The sequence below is a fragment of the Oncorhynchus mykiss genome, chromosome 4 (assembly GCF_057628025.1).
Source record: "Oncorhynchus mykiss isolate SJ-2025 chromosome 4, ASM5762802v1, whole genome shotgun sequence".
NCBI lineage: Eukaryota > Metazoa > Chordata > Actinopteri > Salmoniformes > Salmonidae > Oncorhynchus > Oncorhynchus mykiss.
The window spans coordinates 40,608,338-40,630,963 of NC_143025.1; the positions used below are offsets into that span (position 1 = coordinate 40,608,338).

The window sequence follows — 22,626 nt, forward strand, 5'->3', positions numbered from 1 at the left end:
GTTGCACCATTGAGAGCATCCTGATTGGTTGCATCATTGCCTATCACTGCCTGGTATGGCAACTGCTCGGCCTCCGACCGCAAGACACTAGAGAGGGTAGTGCGTACAGCCCAGTACATCAATGGCGCCAAGCTTCCTGCCATCCAGGACCTCTATACCAGGCGGTGTCAGGGGAAGGCCCTAAAAATGGTCAAAGACTCCAGCCACCCTCGTCATAGACTGTTCTCTCTGCTACCGCACGGCAAGCGGTACCAGAGTGCCAAATCTAGGTCTAAGAGGCTTCTAAACAACTTCTACCCCCAAGCCATAAGACTCCTGAACATCTAATCAAATGGCTACCCAGAATATTTTCATTGCCCCCCCCCCCCACCCCCCTCTTTTACACTGCTGCTACTCTCTGTTATTATCTATGCATGATCACTTTAATAACTATACCTACATGTACATATTACCTCAATTACCTTGACTAACCGGTGCCCCCACACATTGACTCTGTACCGGTACCCCCTGTATATAGTCTCGCTATTGTTATTTTACTGCTGCTCTTTAACTAATTGTTACTTTTATTTCTTATTCTTATTCATTTTTAAACTGCATTGTTGATTAGGTGCTTGGAAGTAAGAATTTTGGCGCATGTGACTAATAAAATTTGATTTGAAGAGTCGCTAGAGCACGATGGGACAAGGACAACCCGGCTGGACAAACCCTCCCCCTAACCCGGACGACGTTGGGCCAATTGTACGTCGCCTCATGGGTCTTCCAGTCACGGCCGACTGCGACACAGCCCGGGATTAAACCTTGATCTGTAGTGATACCTCAAGCACTGCCGTGACTGAGACTGCTGCACCACTCGGGAGGCCACAGTACAATAACTTTACAGTACAAATGGGCTTGAAATGATGTGAACAGATTTGAGTCAGATGTTATAAGATGTGAGATTATGTTTTTAGTTTAATTTTCTAATTACACATTATTATATCATAAAAGGACTACGATAAAACAGGCTATATAAATACATTTGATTTGATTTGATTTGGTCTGCTGAGCGCAAACTTGCACAGTTGTGAAAATTCTGTCCAACTTCCAGCCCGCGTTTACTATGAACACAGAGGCTGTACCCGCTTTAAGTTACAGTTTTAACAGTGGCCAAGTAGGCTACTGAAGCTATTTGATCACAATGGAGGCCTACCAGAATGGCCTACCATCCAAAACAATGGAGTAAATGCACCCCATAACATTTTAACATGGAAATAGCTGTTCTATCATTCAGCCAACAGTAGCAGCCAATGTGATGATTTCAATGTAGGCCTAATTTCCATGAGAATTTATAAAAAAAACATGCAGAGCTTAACATGAACCTGTTTATCCACTTTCCTTCAGACAAGGAGGTGACTGAAAATGTTGTTGTGTTGTTTGATGCAAGAAACTGCATTATTATTATAAAATGCATTATTATTCCCATACAATTATTACAGAGAATCAGACAAATTATGCTACCCTCGCAAAGGATATGAACAAAATGTACACACGTGGCTACATACAGCCATTGCTTTTTTTAAAATTGAACCTTTATTTAAACTAGGCAAATCAGTTAAGAACAAATTCTTATTTACAATGACGGCCTACCCCAGACGACGCTGGGCCAATTGTGCACCGCACTATGGGACTGGTAGCAAAGCAAATCTGGAATCCCACTCTTTCTTTTTAACAAAGCCCAAAACTGCTTTCAAAACTGTTTTCCTGCAATTGCATTAAGAATTGTTGTGCATTGAGTGCTTGTCAGAATTCATGTTTTCGTTTTAGTGACAACATGACATGGCAAAAATAGTAGCCCTGGAAAGTTACATCCTGAGTGATGAAGTATAGGCTTTGAATGACATCAGCTACAGAAGGGCTGGGCTACACACCACCGTTTGAGTTGAGCGCCGCTGCTGTGGTGCTCATTACAGACTATTTCATTCCCTTCACCGGAACAGCCGAGTGTCATCAACACTCATTAACGTCAGATCAGCGCACGCAGAGAAAATAAAAACATTTGGGAATATATTTCATAGAACAGACATGCTTCTGTCACCTCCAAACACCTCCAGCTGGAAAATCAGGTGACCGTAAGCAGAGGAATCTGTCTCTCTCTCTGGACATGTGGGAAGGGAAAATAAAAGGACTTTGCGGAGCACAGATTTGATTCCACCAATGCCTGTCCTGTCATGTACGTCTACATCAATGTCATTCACGTTGACAACAACTCAAATACAATAACCCCCGGCCCCTTATTTGTGGAGCATCTCTGTACCATCGAGGGGGTTAACCCTAAACTGAGCCACCACCCCATCAAAGGTACAGACTGTGACAGCGGGATGTGTAACAAACCTAAATGGTTCCTCTTTAGGGTCCATGGGGGGAATGAATAATAGGGTGGACCGTTTGTTCCTGAACCTACATTGTTGGGGCCAGGGCTGTGATTCCGACATGGTGAGACGCATAATGTGTTTCCCTGTTCGGCCGGTAATGGTTCCCAGGTTGGATTTTGATTGGCTGTCATTACGTCAGGTAATCACAATAAGGCTTGCATTAAGACGCTTTCGGTCTGGAGCTATTAGATGGCTAAATGACTTTCTCTGTGGTTGGTGGGGCATCTGTGTTTTTACAGTTGCCCCTAGAATACTCTGTAGGGGGAACTTGTCCCTTACGACAAAGAACAAGACCATCAGCTGACAAAGGCATAATTCTAAAAGGCCTTAAATAAGGCCTGAAGCGGAGAAAACATACACTGCCGTTCAAAAGTTTGGGGTCACTTAGAAATGTCTTTGTTTTTGAAAGAAAAGCTAACTTTTTGACCATTAAAATAACATTAAATTGATCAGAAATAAAGCGTAGACATTGTTAATGTTGTAAATGACTATTGTAGCTGGAAATGGCAGATTTTTTAAATGGAATATCTATATAGGCATACAGAGCCCATTATCAGCAACCATCACTCCTGTGTTCCAATGGCACATTGTGTTAGCTAATCCAAGTTATAATTTTAAAAGGCTAATTGATCATTAGAAAACCCTTGTGCAATTATGTTAGCACAGGTGAAAACTGTTGTTCTGATTAAAGAAGCAATAAAACTGGCCTTCTTTAGACTAGTTGAGTATCTGGAGCATCAGCATTTGTGGGTTCGATTACAGGCTCAAAATGTCCAGAAACAAAGCACTTTCTCCTGAAACTCGTCAGTCTATTCTTGTTCTGAAAAATGATGGCTATTCCATGTGAGAAATTGCCAAGAAACTGTCCAGTGTCTGTGTTATTTTTCCCATCTTAATCTTTTATTTTATTGGCCAGTCTGAGATATGGCTTTTTCTTTGTAACTATGCATAGAAGGCCAGCATCCCAGAGTCGCCGATTCACTGTTGACTTTGAGACTGGTGTTTTGTGGCGCAGTGTTGTATTTTGAGACAGGCTTGAATGACCTAAGTAGCCAATAGGTAGAATAATTTGTCTGATTCTCTGGTATGGGAATAATAATAATGCATTTTATTTTTTAAAGTGGTTTCTTGCATCGAACAACACAACATTTTCAGTCACCTCCTTGTCTGAAGGACAAGTGGATGAACAGGTTATTGTCAAGCTCTGCATGTTTTTTTCTTCTTCAAAAGTCTCATGGAATGTAGGCCTAAATTGAACACCACACATTGGCTGCTACTGTAGACTGAATGATAGAACAGCTATTTCCAAGTTACATTTTATGGGTGCGTTTTCTCCATAGTTTTTTTTATGGCAGGCCACTCTGGCAGGCTTACATTATGCTCAAATAGCCACAGTAGCCTTCTTAGCCACTGTTAAAATTGTATTTCATTTTTAAAATCGTAGTCCTTTTATGATATATAATGTAATTAGAAAATGAAACTAAAAAAATAATCTCACATTTTATAACATCTTATAACATCTGACTCAAATCTGTTCACATCATTTCAAGCTCATTTCCACTGTGAAACTGTTGAAACATTTAAAAGGCTGTCTGATGACATTAACAGGTACTTCCCTAAAAAGCCAGTGTGTTTAAAACATTGTTGATATACAGTGGGGCAAAAAAGTATTTAGTCAGCCACCAATTGTGCAAGTTCTCCCACTTAAAAAGATGAGAGAGGCCTGTAATTTTCATCATAGGTACACTTTAACTATGACAGACAAAATGGAGAACAAAAATCCAGAAAATCACATTGTAGGATTTTTAATGAATTTATTTGCAAATTATGGTGGAAAATAAGTATTTGGTCACCTACAAACAAGCAAGATTTCTGGCTCTCACAGACCTGTAACTTCTTCTTTATGAGGCTCCTCTGTCCTCCACTCGTTACCTGTATTAACGGCACCTGTTTGAACTTGTTATCAGTATAAAAGACACCTGTCCACAACCTCAAACAGTCACACTCCAAACTCCACTATGGCCAAGACCAAAGAGCTGTCAAAGGACACAAGAAACAAAATTGTAGACCTGCACCAGGCTGGGAAGACTGAATCTGCAATAGGTAAGTAGCTTGGTTTGAAGAAATCAACTGTGGGAGCATTTATTAGGAATTGGAAGACATACAAGACCACTGATAATCTCCCTCGATCTGGGGCTCCACGCAAGATCTCACCCCGTGGGGTCAAAATGATCACAAGAACGGTGAGCAAAAATCCCAGAACCACACAGGGGGACCTAGTGAATGACCTGCAGAGAGCTGGGACCAAAGTAACAAAGCCTACCACCAGTAACACACTACGCCGCCAGGGACTCAAATCCTGCAGTGCTAGACATGTCCCCCTGCTTAAGCCAGTACATGTCAAGGCCCGTCTGAAGTTTGCTAGAGAGCATTTGGATGATCCAGAAGAAGATTGGGAGAATGTCATATGGTCAGATGAAACCAAAATATAACTTTTTGGTAAAAACTAAACTCGTCGTGTTTGGAGGACAAAGAATGCTGAGTTGCATCCAAAGAACACCATACCTACTGTGAAGCATGGGGGTGGAAACATCATGCTTTGGGGCTGTTTTTCTGCAAAGGGACCAGGACGACTGATCCGTGTAAAGGAAAGAATGAATGGGGCCATGTATGGTGAGATTTTGAGTGAAAACCTCCTTCCATCAGCAAGGGCATTGAAGATGAAACTTGGCTGGGTCTTTCAGCATGACAATGATCCCAAACACACTGCCCAGGCAACGAAGGAGTGGCTTCGTAAGAAGCATTTCAAGGTCCTGGAGTGGCCTAGCTAGTCTCCAGATCTCAACCCCTTAGAAAATCTTTGGAGGCAGTTGAAAGTCCGTGTTGCCCAGCAACAGCCCCAAAACATCATTGCTCTAGAGGAGATCTGCATGGAGGAATGGGACAAAATACCAGCAACAGTGTGTGAAAACCTTGTGAAGACTTACAGAAAACGTTTGACCTCTGTTATATACCCTTTGTTGGCAATGACAAAGTATTGAGATAAACCTTTGTTATTGACCAAATACTTATTTTCCACCATAATTTGCAAATAAATTCATTAAAAATCCTACAATGTGATTTTCTGGATTTTTTTGTAATCATTAAGGACTGGGGAGTTATTCTGGATAAAAAAGAAACAGAATGGAGATAAGCACAGGCAAAATCCTAGAGGAAAATCTGGTTCAGCCTGCTTTCCATTTGACACTGGGCGATGAATTCACCTTTCAGCATGACAATAACCTAAAACACAAGGCCAAATCGACATTGGAGTTGCTTACCAAGAAGACTCAAATCTACTTGAAAATCTATGGCAAGACCTGAAAATGGTTATCTAACAATAATCAACAACCAATTTGACAGAGCTTCAAGAATTTTGAAAAGAATAATGGGCAAATGTTGCACAATCCAGGTGTGGAAAGCTCTTAGAGCCTTATCCAGAAAGACTCACAGCTGTAATCGCTGCCAAAGGTGCTTCTACAAAGTATTGACTCAGGGGTGTGAATACTTATAGTATGTAAATATGTTTTTTCAGTAATTAATTTAAATAAATGTGCTAACATTTCAACAAAAAAAAAATCACTTTGTCATTATGGGATATTGAGTGTAGAATGGTCAGAAAGAACATAAATATAATCCATGTTTAATTCAGCCTGTAACACAACAAAATGTGGAATAAGTCAAGGGGTATGAATACTTTCTGAAGGCACTGCATAGCCTAATAAGCAACTATTATTTTTTTCCTTCTTTTTTTCCCTCTTTTTTTTATAATTGTTTTTATTGGGTCACAAGAGCAATACAATCATCAAGACACATTACACTTTCCCATGCACTTAAGGAAATAGTGAATGTCATGGATATAGTAGATATAACTTTAAATCAGCTTACAGTATATCCACTTACAGTTTTTCCGTAGCTGGATAAGTCAGCGATGGTCAATTAGTAGTATTGCCCTTTCTTGGGAACTCAGTCAGGGTCTCAACTTACAGTTGTGAGTTAGAATAGTAGAAAACACTAGGTGCAACTTCGAAATGTGGTTGCACATCAGCAGCATTGTTTTACAACCGGAGTTTCAAGCAACAGAGCTCTTAAAAGGGCGAAAACATACAGTACTTTGTTATAGAAACTACACACATCTAAATTTGAGTGAAAAATTATTATTTATAATAAAATAATAACAATTGAAACAGGTTTCCCTCAAGAGTTTCCCTGTATTTAGCACCATCCATCATTCCGGCAAATCTGACCAGTTTCCCAGTCCCTGCCGATGAAAAACAACCCCACATGATGCTGCCACCACCATGCTTCACTATGGGGATGGTGTTCTCGGGGTGATGAGAGGTGTAGGGTTTGCGCCAGACATAGTGAGTACCTCCTTCCATACATTTGGGGAGTCTCCAAAATGCCTTTTGGTGAACACCAAACGTGTTTGCTTATTTTTTTACTGTAAGCAATGGCTTTTTTCTGGCCACTCTTCCGTAGAGCCCAGCTCTGCGGAGAGTACGGCTTAAAGTGGTCCTATGGACAGATACTCTAATCTCCGCTGTGGAACTTTGCAGCTCCTTCAGGGCTATCTTTGGTCTCTTTGTTGCCTCTCTGATTAATGCCCTCCTTGCCTGGTCCATGTGTTTTGGTGGGCAGCCCTCTCTTGGCAGGTTTGTTGTGATGCCACATTCTTTCCATGTTTTAATAATGGATTTAATGGTGCTCCGGGGGTTTTCAAAGTTTCTGATATTTTTTATAACCCAACCCTGATCTGTACTTCTCCACAACTTTGTCCCTGACCTGTTTGGAGAGCTCCTTGGTCTTCATGGTGCCGCTTGCTTGGTGGTGGCCTTTGCTAGTGGTGTTGCAGACTCTGGGGCCTTTCAGAACAGGTGTATATATACTGAGATCATGTGACAGATCATGTGACACTTAAAGTCCACCTGTATGCAATCTAACTAATTATGTGACTTCTGAAGGTAATTTGTTGTGCCAGATTTTATTTAGGGGCTTCTTAGCAAAGGGGGTGAATACATATGCACACACCAATTTTCCGTTTTTAATTTGTAAGACATTTTTTAAACAAGTAATTTTTTTCATTTCACTTCACCAATTTGTACTATTTTGTGTATGTCCATTACATGAAATCCAAATAAAACATCAATTTAAATTACAGGTTGTAATGCAAAAAAATAGGAAAAATCAACAAGGGGGATGAATACTTTTGCAAGGCACTGTATATTGCTGATAACACATCTGATAATATAGACCATGCATGGTCCAATATGTGAAAATAATGTCAACCATTTTTACCAATATGTTATTGGGCCCATTTCTGGAGAGTAGGTTGTCTGTTAAAAAAGTCCCCAGAATTGAGCTCCTCAGTCCTTCTACATAACAATTCTGTATAAAATGATTATCATTCCCTAAAAGCATGATGGTCATGACTTTCTTACATGAAAGAGGAGGTTAACTTGGCCCCAGTCAATCGACCTGAGATCAACGTAAGTTTCAGTCTTGGGATTTTTGTTTCCTTTTATCCCCTGGACTCTAGAAGTCTGTTATACTCAGCTCTCTGCCATTTGGCTAGAAGATCATCTTAGGGTCTCTCACACGCACACACATATTACTCAAGATAATGGTGAGTACATTTCCCGGCAGAGAACAGGAAGAGTAGATTCATTGGTTCTAATAACCCTCCAGGCTGGCTTCAGGACAAGGACTGTGTCCCAAATGGCACCCTATGGGCCCATAGGGCTCTGGTCAAAAGTAGTACACTACATAAGGAATGGGATGCCATTTGGGACACAACCCAGGAATGTCTTTGGAGACATTACCTTTTGGAAACTATCCCATTTCTCCTATATTGACTCTGGACAGGACCAGTCCTGATCCATCCTAAACTTCTTGGCTTGTTTGTTGATAGAGAATAACTCACAATTTTAATATTCAGAACATTGTCTCCTCTTAGAGGCCGTCATCATTAACATTATCACCCCACCCACTCATCTCCCCAGGCCCCGTTTAGGGCTGGCTAGTGGCTAGTTCTGTCTACCTCAGAGCTCTCTCTCACAGACTGTCTGCTAAGGGGGATTATGGTCTGGGTCTACCAGAGCTAATTCTCATCAGTTCAAATAGACAGACAACCCTGGCCTGGTATTTGTGGTGGGAAGTGGGCATGAATATATATATATATAAATAAATAAAAGAGTGAGAGGTTTTTATTTTATTAGGATCCTCATTAGCGACAGCTAGTCTTACTGGGGTCCAACACATAACGAAAAATACAGACAAAAGATTTTACAAACATTAACATGTAGTGTGTTTGTTCATCTATCAATTACACATACATGTCAGTACACACACAAAAAGGTCACATGGGAGAGACGTTGTGCCGTGAGGTGCTGCTTTATTTGTATTTTTAAACCAGGTTTGCTGTTCACTTGCGCTGTGGCTCTGAATAACATGTACATTTCATAGAATTTGTTCTGGACCTGGGGACTGTAAAAAGACCCCTGGTGGCATGTCTGGTGGGGTAAGTGTGTGTGCCAGTTCCGTGTGTAAGTTGACTATGCAAACAATCCAGAATTTCCAACACATTATTATAAAAACAAGAAGCAATGCAGTCAGTCTTTCCTCAACTTTTAGCCAAGAGTCTGGCATGCATAGCATTGATATTAGCCGCTCTGTCCTGGGCCAGCAGCAGCTTAACTAGGGCATTCTTTGCAGCACTTAACCATATGGCTGGACAATAATCAAGATAGGATCAAAATAGTTTGTGGAGTGGGGTGTGAAAAAGAAAAAGCAGAGCAGCTCTTTATCACGGACAGACCTCTCTCGCTTTACAACAATTGAATCAATATAATTTGGACCATGACAGTGAGAAAAGAGAGAAAATAGAGAGGGGGAGTCTTGTTGACTATGCAGGTCCCAAGGCTGGTTGGCTGTGATCTCACCACCATAACCACATCCCAGCACTGATCTCCCAGATGATTGGCTAAAAATCAGGCTTTCTGGGAGTGATCGATATCTCTCACCGAATCCGAGCGTGGTGGTAGTAGGGTGTGTGTTTGTGCGTGCCGCTACGGACAACAAAACATACTGCTCATACTGCCTTTGCATGTTCAATAAGAAATGCAAATAACCATTAAATATATTTTTCAACATTCAGAAAGTATTCACGCCCCTTGACTTTTTCCACAATTTTTTGTGTTAGAGTGGGATTTAAACTTATTTTTAAAAAAAATTGTCAACGATCCACACAATTCTCTAAGGTCAAAGTGTAAGAAAAATTAACATTAGTAAAGAATTTATGAAAAATAAAACAATTCCCATTTGACATTAAGCTATTGTGTGTAGGCCAGTGACAAAGAAACATTTGAAATTCGGCTGTAACAACAAAATGTGTAAAAAGTCAAGGGTTGTGAATGCTTTCTAAATGCACTGTATATTTAAGCCATAATGCACGAGGGGGGTGTGGTATATGGCCAATATACCACGGTGCCTTATTGCTATTATAAACTGGTTATCAACGTAATTAGAGCAGTAAAAATGCATGTTTTGTCATACTCAAGGTATACGGTCTGATATACCACGGCTGTCAGCCAATCAGCATTCAGGGCTCTAACCACCCAGTTTGTAATGAAAAATATATTGAGGTCTCCAAAATAAATACACACGAGTGCAACAATAGTTTTTTGTAATTACTTTTTATTCACGGTGAATGAAAGTGTTGGCTTTGAAGGCTTTGTTTGGACATTAGGGTAGAGGTGAGATTGTTCTTCTGGAAGTCAGAGGGTAGGCACAAGTTGGACGGTTGAAAGGACTGAGGTACCTTGAAGGGTGTGGCAGAGCATGTCAGTCTATGTGATCACAGTGGGGCCCGTGCGGCCGGTCTTCTCGTGGAGCCCAGAGATCTTCAGTGCAATCTCCACCAGAGGTTTCAGCATGACCTGAGGAAGACAGTCAACCTTAGATTACAGCACCTTACCATAACCCCTTCCCCGTTACAGTCTTAACAAAGAACTCCACCTGGCCCTCGAGTAGGCCAAGCATCTGCAAAATTGCGTTCACTTGTGAGCAAGGTGAAGGAGCCGAAATTAATCCGTTTCAGAGGGCCTCTTTATCCAAAACGATTATCAGGGAGTTTCTTCCCCTTCTGCCAGTCTGCCTTTCTTACGCTATCATTCTCCCTCCTGCCGAGAACACTTGATGAAGTGTCAAATCTCTACTTTTTTTCTTTTCTTTTCCCCATAGTTCCTTCCCCCCACTTCTTCCTGGCCCTGATATCAACAATGACTAAACTCTTAGCCAAACATTCCCTCTCAAGTCAACTAGGAATTCTGGAAGGCACGGTTGTTGGACCTGACGACCCAACGTGTCAAGGGAAATGGTTAAGTCGGACATCAGAGATAAACTCAGGTGTGCCTCAAGGATCAATTTGAGTTTATTGTCTATAATCAACAGCATTGGGAGACAGATTGAGACAGCTGATGTACATTTTTACACAGATGACACTGTTCTCTTGTCAAGTGGCAGTAGTTTGACTGGCTTTTGAGAAAGCTCAAAAACAGCTTTTTAAACATCATTCAACAGAATCTGTACGATTTGAAGCTTGTTCTGAATTCCTCTAAAAACAAAATGCATGGTATTTTCCAATGCTAAACACTTTGAAAACCATGGTCATGACTACCTTGGCAGGGCAGTCCATAAGAGCAAGTTAAAGCCTACAAATATCTGGGAGTTTGGGTGGATGAGAAGTTGAGCTTCCACCACCCTTGTAGAAAACCATGTCGGGAAACTCAAGCTGCGTGTAGAATTTTATTAGCGGCACAAAGCTCGTTTTCGTTCCCTTTGCCACCGAAGTTGATTCGTTGTACTTTGCTCTCCGTGTTGGACTATGGTGATACTATTTATGTGCAATCCTCAAGCTCTTCACTAAAGGTTCTCGACTCTGTATATCAGGCAGCCCTTCATTTAGTCACTAACCAGATGCCCAACTCCTCATTGTGATCTCCACAGTGCTGTCGGCTGGACATAGCAACACGCAGACTCAAGCACCGGTACATTATTATTTAAAAAGGCCATTTTTATCCATCCTCTCTTCTAGCTCGAAATAAAAAGAGATAAAAGCTCAGATGCCAATCTTGTTTTATACTGACAGTGCCGAACATTAGAACATAGCATGGGGGGGAGTATTATCGGACTCGTGTTGTGCACATGTTCTTTACTGACATGCTGCTTTTTCCTATCATGATGCAACTTCATCTGGTTTGATGCATCTTTGGTCCGCCTGTTTGTCTGAAACCGATGTGTTCATGCTGCTGTCTTGATCCAGTTTACTCATGAAAAATATTTATTTAAATCGCAACACTACTAATCTGGTTAAATACAATTCTAAACAAGCTGTCTGCTAGGTCCAGATTCCAGGCCTCCCCCTCTGGGCTGAGGGGAAGCCTTTTGAGGGCTAGTCCCTCTGACAACGTAACTAACCTTAGATGTGTGTGTGTAAATACTTCATCTCCCATAGAGCCGTCATGACAAGTGTAAGGGCTCCCCCACCGTGCCCTGTCACATTCCATCATCCAAATCAGAAGATCCCAGCTGCTCCTCAGCCCTCAGGTCTCACCTGTGCGTCGCCGTAGATCTTGGCGGGGTCTTTCTCATAGCTGTCTATGTAGAGCCTGACGGTTGCCCCGGCGCTGCCTGTCCCACTGAGACGGAAGATGATCCTGGAGCCGTCGGAGAAGACGATCCTCAGACCCTGAGAGAAAGAGAGAGAGTTAAACCTGACTATATGATGACTATGGTGATATGACTTATGGAAGTCAATTTGCTGGAAATACGGAGCAAAAACGAATAACAACAATGGCATTTTTCAAGGTACCATATGCAAGTTCCTCTGGTGATACTTCAAGTCCCTACATAGGCAGGATCAATCATCAAATGTGATGGTCATCTTTCGATTAACAGAATTGTTATAAAATACGATCACTCGTTATCATCAAACTATACTGACTAAATAGATCACCCACATTGCAATGGCTCTGCCTAGATGCCCCCCCTGGCTCCTGTCTCTTACCTGGTTCTTGGAGACGCTGCCGTCCACGGGGTCGGTGTAGGCAAAGTTGTCAGAGACTGCCACCTCATAACTTTTATCTCCTGACGAGAACTTCTGGCCCACAAAGGACTTGTCAAACATCGTAGCCTCCAGCTCCTTGATCATGGTGTTGGCTTTGTCCGAGTCCACCTCTTCATAGTCATACCTGGTGTAGTTTGGATGGGTTGGGGAATGGTCTTAATAGGAAGACTAAATAAGAGCTCTCAACTGTCAATGTGTGCATACTCCACGAGATGAGTGGCGTTAAAATAGTCAAATGGACCACCTTAACGAATGTGTACATTTATGGAGGCTATCATCGAAGAACTTGATATAAAAGAAAGACTAACAAATAGTTCTATAAGTACTTCAATACTCTATGAGAAACAACAGCACACAGAATGTGGCCCCGATCCAGATATTGTAGTTCTCTAGTTCACCACTGGAGGGTAACAGAGTAGCAGAGTCCCAGATTTACCTGGTGAAGAAGTTCCTGCCAAATTTGTTCCAGTGGTCTTTCATGATCTCCTCCACACTCTGCTTCCTGTGGGCTAGGATGGACATCCAGGCCAGCACCGCCCACAAGCCGTCCTTCTCACGGATATGATCAGAGCCTGGGGGGGTAAACAACGAAGAGAGGAAGGGGAAGAAGGGTGGTGGTTAAGACATGTGCTAGCACCTCTCACCAGAATGCATTGCCCAACTGACTGGAACGAAGTAATACCACCAATCTGATTTATCTAAATGTTTGCGCTGACGGGCCATAGTAAACCGGCTGTTATATTACTTGAAAATGTGGATCCCTCACTCACCAGTGCCGAAGCTCTCCTCTCCGCACAGAGACAGCTTGCCAGCGTCCATCAGGTTGCCGAAGAACTTCCAGCCAGTAGGAGTCTCATACAGATTCATCTTCAGGGCTTTAGCCACACTGAGGGACAGAGAGAGAGCAAAAGAGCTCATTTTCATATCCTAACTCCTGCACTTAAACACTGATGAGGAAACTAGGAGTGGCAGGTAGCCTCGTGGTTAGAGTATTGGGCCAGTAACCGAAAGGTTGCTGGATCGAATCCTGAGCTGACAAGGTAAAAATCTGTCGATCTGCCCCTGAATAAGGCAGTTGACCTACCGGGGAACAGTGGGTTGTCATTGTAAATAAGAATTTGTTCTTAACTGACTAGCATAGTTAAATATATATTTTTTATTTTTAAAATGCTGATTAATGTGCACTGTCCCAGGGACAAACTACATCCATGACACCTACAGCTACTGATGTCACAGGAAGGCCAAAAATATCATCAAGGACAACAACCACCCAAGCCATTGCCTGTTTACCCCACTTCCATCCAGAAGGTGAGGTCAGCACAGGTGCATCAAAGCTGGGACCAAGAGACTGAAAAAGCTTCTATCTCAAAGCCATCAGACTGCTAAACAGCAATCACTAACTCAGAGAGGCTGCTGCCTACATTGAGACCCAATCACTGGCCACTTTAATAAATTCATCACTAGTCACTTTATACAATGCCACTCTAAATAATGCCACTTTAATAATGGTTACATATCTTACATTACTCATATATGTATATACACTCTATTTTATACCATCTATTGCACCTTGCCTATTGCTGCTCGGCCATCGCTCATCCATATATTTATATGTACATATTCTCATTCACCCCTTTAGATTTGTGTGTATTAGGTAGTTGTTGGGAAATTGTTAGATAACTTGTTAGATATCACCGCACTGTCGGAACTAGAAGTACAAGCATTTCGCTACACCCGCATTAACATCTGCTAACCATGTGTATGTGACCAATAACATTTGATACATTAATAAATAAATATTTAATGCACAACCAAGAAGAAGCTATGAACGGACAGTGTGTGGACGTTAGGCTCACTTGTCCAGAGCTCCGCTTGTGGGCATGCTGCGGGCCAGACCTTTGACCCCAGTCTTCTGGAAGTAGGGGATGCAGGTGATGTTGGCTGCGATGACGGCCACAGAGTCCGATGGGTTGACGAAGAAGCCATGCTTTCCCAGGACCATGTTACGATCCTGTGGAGCAGAAAGGAGAGGGTAGGGAAGGAAAGGAGAGGGTAGGAAAGGAATAGGAAGGAGAGGATCAGCATCTGAACAGACTGCAGCAGAGACGAGGTAAAGCAGAGGTTTGGATGGATTGTGGGCCGACTCAAGGACTGGTTCTACTGACACTAGGGGACACCAGTTATGCAAGAAATAGCTTCAATTCCAGGCTTCCTACAGCCCCCCCGACTGTCTACTTACACCGTCCCCGTCGAAGGCGGCTCCGAGGTCGTACTCTCCTCCCTTCATGGCGTTGACCAGGTCAGAAGCGTAGGTCAGATTGGGGTCAGGGTGGTGACCACCAAAGTCCTCCTTGGGGACACAGTTGAAAGCACCATCAGCGGCAGCGCCCAACTCCTCACAAACAATCTTCTTCACATAGGGTCCAACCACTGGAGGGGGGCAAGAGGGTAAAGGTTATTATGTATAGGGGTGTGGATGTGCAGTGTGTGTGTGTGTGTGTGCTGGGAATCTAACGGAACAAAAAACAGCATTTAAGAGATCAGACTCATTTGGACAACATGTCACAGTCCTAAAGACACAAAACAGTGTTTGTCCTGGGCATAAAAACAGAACTGAGAGCAGGAATCTAGATCTACCTTGCTTAGACATAATTTAAAAAAAAAATATGTATGTATATATATATATATGCACACGTACAGTGCCTTGCGAAAGTATTCGGCCCCCTTGAACTTTGCGACCTTTTGCCACATTTCAGGCTTCAAACATAAAGATATAAAACTGTATTTTTTTGTGAAGAATCAACAACAAGTGGGACACAATCATGAAGTGGAACGACATTTATTGGATATTTCAAACTTTTTTAACAAATCAAAAACTGAAAAATTGGGCGTGCAAAATTATTCAGCTCCCTTAAGTTAATACTTTGTAGCGCCACCTTTTGCTGCAATTACAGCTGTAAGTCGCTTGGGGTATGTCTCTATCAGTTTTGCACATCGAGAGACTGACATTTTTTCCCATTCCTCCTTGCAAAACAGCTCGAGCTCAGTGAGGTTGGATGGAGAGCATTTGTGAACAGCAGTTTTCAGTTGACTTGGCCATTCTAACACCTGGATATGTTCATTTTTGAACCATTCCATTGTAGATTTTGCTTTATGTTTTGGATCCTTGTCTTGTTGGAAGACAAATCTCCGTCCCAGTCTCAGGTCTTTTGCAGACTCCATCAGGTTTTCTTCCAGAATGGTCCTGTATTTGGCTCCATCCATCTTCCCATCAATTTTAACCATCTTCCCTGTCCCTGCTGAAGAAAAGCAGGCCCAAACCATGATGCTGCCACCACCATGTTTGACAGTGGGGATGGTGTGTTCAGCTGTGTTGCTTTTACGCCAAACATAATGCTTTGCATTGTTGCCAAAAAGTTCAATTTTGGTTTCATCTGACCAGAGCACCTTCTTCCACATGTTTGATGTGTCTCCCAGGTGGCTTGTGGCAAACTTTAAACGACACTTTTTATGGATATCTTTAAGAAATGGCTTTCTTCTTGCCACTCTTCCATAAAGGCCAGATTTGTGCAATATACGACTGATTGTTGTCCTATGGACAGAGTCTCCCACCTCAGCTGTAGATCTCTGCAGTTCATCCAGAGTGATCATGGGCCTCTTGGCTGCATTTCTGATCAGTCTTCTCCTTGTATGAGCTGAAAGTTTAGAGGGACGGCCAGGTCTTGGTAGATTTGCAGTGGTCTGATACTCCTTCCATTTCAATATTATTGCTTGCACAGTGCTCCTTGGGATGTTTAAAGCTTGGGAAATATTTTTGTATCCAAATCCGGCTTTAAACTTCTTCACAACAGTATCTCGGACATGCCTGGTGTGTTCCTTGTTCTTCATGATGCTCTCTGCGCTTTTAACGGACCTCTGAGACTATCACAGTGCAGGTGCATTTATACGGAGACTTGATTACACACAGGTGGATTGTATTTATCATCATTAGTCATTTAGGTCAACATTGGATCATTCAGAGATCCTCACTGAACTTCTGGAGAGAGTTTGCTGCACTGAAAGTAAAGGGGCTGAATAATTTTGCACGCCCAATTTTTCAGTTTTTGATTTGTTAAAAAAGTTTGAAATATCCAATAAATGTCGTTCCACTTCATAATTGTGTCCCACTTGTTGATTCTTCACAAAAAAATACAGTTTTATATCTTTATGTTTGAAGCCTGAAATGTGGCAAAAGGTCGCAAAGTTCAAGGGGGCCGAATACTTTCGCAAGGCACTGTACATACTTACATACAGTTGAAGTCGGAAGTTAACAGACTTAGGTTGAAGTCATTAAAACTAATTTTTCAACCTCTCTACAAATTTCTTGTTAACAAACTATAGTTTTGGCAAGTCGTTTAGGACATCTTCTTAGTGCATGACACAAGTAATTTTTCCAACAATTGTTTACAGACAGATTATTTCACTTATAATTCACTGTACCACAATTCCAGTGGGTCAGAAGTTTACATACAATAAGTTGACTGTGCCTTTAAACAGCTTGGAAAATTCCAGAAAATTATGTCATGGCTTGACAAGCTTCTGATAGGCTTATTGACATAATTTGAGTCAATTGGAGGTGTACCTGTGGATGTATTTCAAGGCCTACCTTCAAACTCAGTGCCTCTTTGCTTGACATCAAGGAAAAATCCAAAGAAATCAGCCAAGATCTCAGAAAAAAAATTGTAGACCTCCACAAGTCTGGTTCATCCTTGGGAGCAATTTCCAAATGCCTGAAGGTACCACGTTCATCTGTACAAACAATAGTACGCAAGTATAAACACCATGGGACCACGCAGCCGTCATACCGCACAGGAAGGAGACGCAGCAGAGACGAGGTAAAGCAGAGGTTTGGATGGATTGTGGGCCGACTCAAGGACTGTCTCCTAGAGAGGAACGTACTTTGGTGCAAAAAAGTGCAAATAAATCCCAGAACAACAGCAAAGGACCTTGTCAAGATGCTGGAGGAAACAGGTACAAAATTATTGATATCCACAGTGAAACAAGTCCTATATCGACATAACCTGAAAGGCCGCTCAGCACAGAGGAAGCCACTGCTCCAAAACCACCATAAAAAAAGCCAGACTATGGTTTGCAACTGCACATGGGGACAAAGATGGTACTTATTGGAGAAAAGTCCTCTGGTCTGGTGAAACAAAAATAACTTTTTGGCCATAATGACGATCATTATGTTTGGAGGAAAAATGGGGACGCTTGCAAGCCGAAGAACACCATCCCAACCGTGAAGCACAAGGGTGGCAGTATCATGTTGTGGGGGTGCTTTGCTGCAGGAGGGACTGGTGCACTTCACAAAATAGATGGCTTCATGAGGCAGGAAAATGATGTTGATATATTGAAGCAACATCTCAAGACATCAGTCAGGAAGTTAAAGTTGTAGCAAAATGGCTTAAGGACAACAAAGTCAAGGTATTGGAGTGGCCATCACAAAGCCCTGACCTCAATCCTATAGAAAAGTTGTGGGCAGAACTGAAAAAGCGTGTTCGAGCAAGGAGGCCTACAAACCTGACTCAGTTACACCAGCTCTGTCAGGAGGAATGGGACAAAATTGACCCAAATTATTGTGGGAAGCTTGTGGAAGGCTACACAAAACGTTTGACCCAAGTTAAGCAATTTAAAAGGCAATGCTACCAAATACTAATTCAGAGTATGTAAACTTCTGACCCACTGGGAATGTGATGAAAGAAATAAAATCTGAAATAAATAGTTCTCTACTATTATTCTGACATTTCACATTCTTAAAATAAAGTGCTGATCCTAACTGACCTAAAATAGGGAATTTTTACTAGGATTAAATGTCAGGAATTGTGAATAACTGAGTTTAAATGTATTTGGCTGAGGTGTATGTAAACTTCTGACATCAACTGTATACATGTATGCATGTAAATAAACAAAAGCCAATTCTATACAAAACATGGGAGATGGTGGAGGTGTCATACATCAGCCAGCACCAGAGAGGTAGGCTACAGTATGTGATCCATACCGCCATGCATGGCGTCCAGACGGACTTTAATGTGATTGGCTCCAGACACCAGCTCCTTCAAGGCATGGAAGTCGAAGATCCCCCTCAGCATCTCAGCGTAGGCCTCCACAGAGTCCACAATCTCCACTGTAGAGGATAAACAGCAGAGTTCAGATTGATAAGATTTAATGTAGCATTTTAGACTCAGGATAAAACAGACAAATAATAAAACTATATTGCATATGCACATACTTTAGATCGCAGTGCTTTACTGATTGCAATACCACCTGAACTTCAGTGCCTTGCCCAAGGATTTGTACCAGTGAGCTTCTCACAGATTTGGTCTCCAAGCTAACCCATCCCAGTCAGTTGAGATCTGACACCCAACTAATCCCGTCCAATCCTACAATACCTGTCAAGGGCTTGAACGTGTCCACATTGAATGTCTGCTTGCCGATCTTGGAGATGTCCACTTTGAGGTCAGGGCATATGTGGTACTCTGTTAGGCTCTTGCTGATCTGGAAGATTTTGTCTGTGATTCCCTCTGGAGCAGGACCTGGGGGGCAGAGACACACAGTAAGGTGAGGAGGATAAGGAAGAGGTTTTGAGAAATGCTATGCAATACAGTAAAACAGCCATACCCCACCACTATGTATACTAAACTTTGTCAAAAGTATCGATTGAAGTATATCAGCGTTGCTCTGCGCACCCTTTCCTGAAACGTGCTACACCTTACTAGCTCTGACTTTGCCGACAGCTACTATGAAGGGGAAAAAAACGACTTACTGTGTGTGATATGTGGTAGTCCCACCCAGCCATCTTAAGATGATTGCATTAACTGTAAGTCGCTCTGGATAAGAGCGTCTGCTAAATGGCTAAATTGTAAATGTAAATCTTCATCAAAGGTCAGTGAAGTTTAAACGTTACCCTCCAGCACAGTCGCATCCCCTGTTCTTATCTCTCACCGGTATCTCTCCTCTATGGGTTTTTCCTTTTCTCCCTCCTGTGTGTCTTTTTCCAGTCTCTCTCCTCCCTTCCCATCCCCTTCCTACCCCTCTCCTTCCCTTCCCATCCCCTTCCTACCTCTCTCCTTCCTATCCCATCTCCCATCTCACCTCCGGAGGCTATGTTGTACTTGATGCCAAAGTCTCCGTTGGGGCCACCGGGGTTGTGGCTGGCCGTGAGGATGATTCCTCCCACAGCTTTGAGCTTGCGGATCACACAGGACACAGCAGGGGTGGACATGATGCCATCCTGACCGATGATCAGGTGGCCGATCTACATGGAGACAGGAGAGAAAGCGAGGGACGGGGAGAACAATGGGCTAATCAGCTTTCTCCGATGTCATTTTTTACTATATGTTATACTGTGTAGAATATTCCCTGCCGTTCTGCGGCCACATTTGCATATTCTCTGGTCAGAACCTGTTGAGTGGAGCAGAGCATTTCCCCCCTGGACTTTTGTTGTTTCATTACTGATAATAATTTTGTACATATGTGCATACCTGCAACAGTAAGTACATTATAATTTGTATCAACATCTCCTTGTTGTAATTATGCTGTCGTTTCTACCCAAGCACACAGTGTTAAGTTATTTTCCATTGCTAGCTAATTGATTTGCACGTAGCGGCGTCATGCCCAATAATTGGCACATGTATAGAGAATGTGTAGCTCGTCTTTTTTCATTATAACCGCAGACACAAGAGGTACTCATTTCATAGCCTTTATGGTATCATTTTCTGTTCATGTGTTTAAGTCAATTTCTCCATTAGTTCTGTATGCTACTATAGCGTCTGAGAATCGCTAGCTTCTTTTACTCCTTTGAAGTGGTCATCATGGCCCTTTGGCCTGTTCATTGTATAGCTCTGCCCTGCCCCCTTGTGGCTCTTTTTAATTAAGTTTTTCCTATGTTAATCAACGGTGCAATATCACTGTCATATTGTCAAGATGCCTTACTATTCTAATAGTTGCTTATTATTTTACCACTGTGATATTGTCTTGATGCTTATATCCTGATATTGTTCCAATATTGCATACTAATGACCATTTCTTTACTCTGTACTTTCAGAAAACCACACACACATTTTGAAACCCCTGTGAATATATTTCCATTAAAACATCTTAAAAACATCATAACTGGACATCTTTCTCACCTTTCTCATCTTTCTCTCAGCTTTTGTATGACTAGCAACATTTAGTGAATTCACTGTAGACTCCTTTACATCCTGTACATCCTATTTATTTTGTTTATTACATTCACCTATTCAGTCTACACACATTGTGAGGATGAAAATACAAGAGGAGTATACTGATTCAACATGCCAGTGGTGAGGTCAGGCTGCTATGTGGGAGCTAAACAAGCAACGCGGGATAGTATGGAAAGTAAACTATATTGTGTTTACAATATTGCAAAAACTACTGGGCAGCATATAGCCTTGAGGTTGGAATCCTGGAGCTGACAAGGTAAGAAAAAGAAAAAAGGCACTTATCCCCAATTGGGCCTGGGGAGTGTCTCAGGGGGAGTTGGGATATGCAAGAAACACATTTCCCATACACACGTGTGTGTGTAACAGGACAAATATAAACCCTCCCAAAATTATTATTTTTCATCATCAGTCTATTGTCGGTTTGTGAAGACATCCGGGTAACATCCCCTTTAACTTACGTAATAGGCCTACATTAAAAGTGAAGATGACATGGGTAGCAAATATAAACGCAGCAATACATTATTCACCGTGAATAAGACGCATTCAGAGTAGAGTTGACGTGATGATCATGATGTTCATTTTGTCATAATAATGGGACAGATCATACTGGCGCTATATGGTGTGATCATGACATTGGTCTGTCTGTAAATCGTGTTTAGCGTAGCCAGGAGGTCATTGTGTGTCTAGTTAAACAAGATGTACCTGTGTACCCAAAATGCCCAGCTCGCTGTAATGCAAACCGCAGGGCTACGTGACAGCACACCACCACGCCTTCCTCTAAAAAGTCGCAGAGGGAACGAACAGAACGAACGGCTGTGCGTGCCACGGGCATCCAAAAACAGTCTCTCCTAATAAAATAATCCCTCGGTGTTGCACTTTTTCCCGATTATTACAAACGTGCAGAGAACCGTTGTCTTTGTTGGTATACTAAACATTCATGGCAAGGCAGAGTGCTCACTGACTGGATATGCTACATAAGGGGAACCGGATGGTGTAGTGTTTTTTTGCGTCACCTGGGGAAAGGGCAAGGGTATCCTACCATTTAACATGCCATCTCCGTGCACTTCATCGAAAGATCAGCGGGGTCATTTAGCACCAGAGACCGTCTAAGAACTCCACTGACCCCTATCACGTTCCGATGCATGGGGCTTGCACGTCATTGAACGTCAAAGTCCATAAGGATTCAATACTTAATTTAAAATGATCCTATGCATGTGATTTGACATGAGAGATAATTGTCATCTAGGCCTATATAGTCCCAATTAATATACCTTAAGCAAATGTAGGCTCAGGCCGATAGTTATTTTAGTCTACATGACAGCAATTGAAATGAATGTATCCGCCAACTTCAACACAATCACAGAAGCGTTACAATGTATAAACGATTGGAGCTGCCACTGTCAACACCGGGAGCTGTCAAAGATGCTAGGCTAGCTGCTGATGCTATGCACGTTTGAGGGTGAGGCCTAGGCTTAAGAGTCGTGTTTTAGGGACTACCTGCTGGACTACGACAGAAGTATTACTGACCCCATTAGCAGCGGCGATCTGGATGATCAACTGAATGGCATCTTTCATGAAAAACCTTCCATCTCCTCCCACTACGAGCAGTCCAGGCTGACGCTCCGCTGGGTCGATGCAAGAAATAATGCTTTGAATGAAGTTCTCTGCATAGTGCTCATTCGTTTGAAAGACTGTCACCCTTTTCCTCAGGCCACTCGTACCAGGCTTCTGGTCGGGATATGCCTTGGTTTTGACTACTGTGATTTTCGTCATTTTCCCAAATAAAGTTACAGCCCGTGTGATCCGCTTATTCAATGTAGGCGAATGC

The 22,626-nt window shown here is 42.3% G+C and overlaps 1 protein-coding gene across 1 annotated transcript; it reads right to left on the reverse strand.

Annotated features, from left to right (window-relative positions):
- Positions 1–8,823: 8,823 nt before the first annotated feature.
- Positions 8,824–22,626, reverse strand: LOC110521805 (phosphoglucomutase-1). The gene is made up of 11 exons (XM_021599679.3): positions 22,326–22,626; positions 19,708–19,870; positions 19,005–19,148; positions 18,614–18,739; positions 14,816–15,006; positions 14,433–14,587; positions 13,347–13,462; positions 13,013–13,148; positions 12,517–12,700; positions 12,064–12,198; positions 8,824–10,387 (listed from the first exon to the last, which is right to left on the reverse strand). Exons 1-11 carry the CDS (start codon positions 22,569–22,571, stop codon positions 10,298–10,300), a joined length of 1,686 nt encoding a protein of 561 aa, XP_021455354.1. The 5' UTR covers positions 22,572–22,626; the 3' UTR covers positions 8,824–10,297.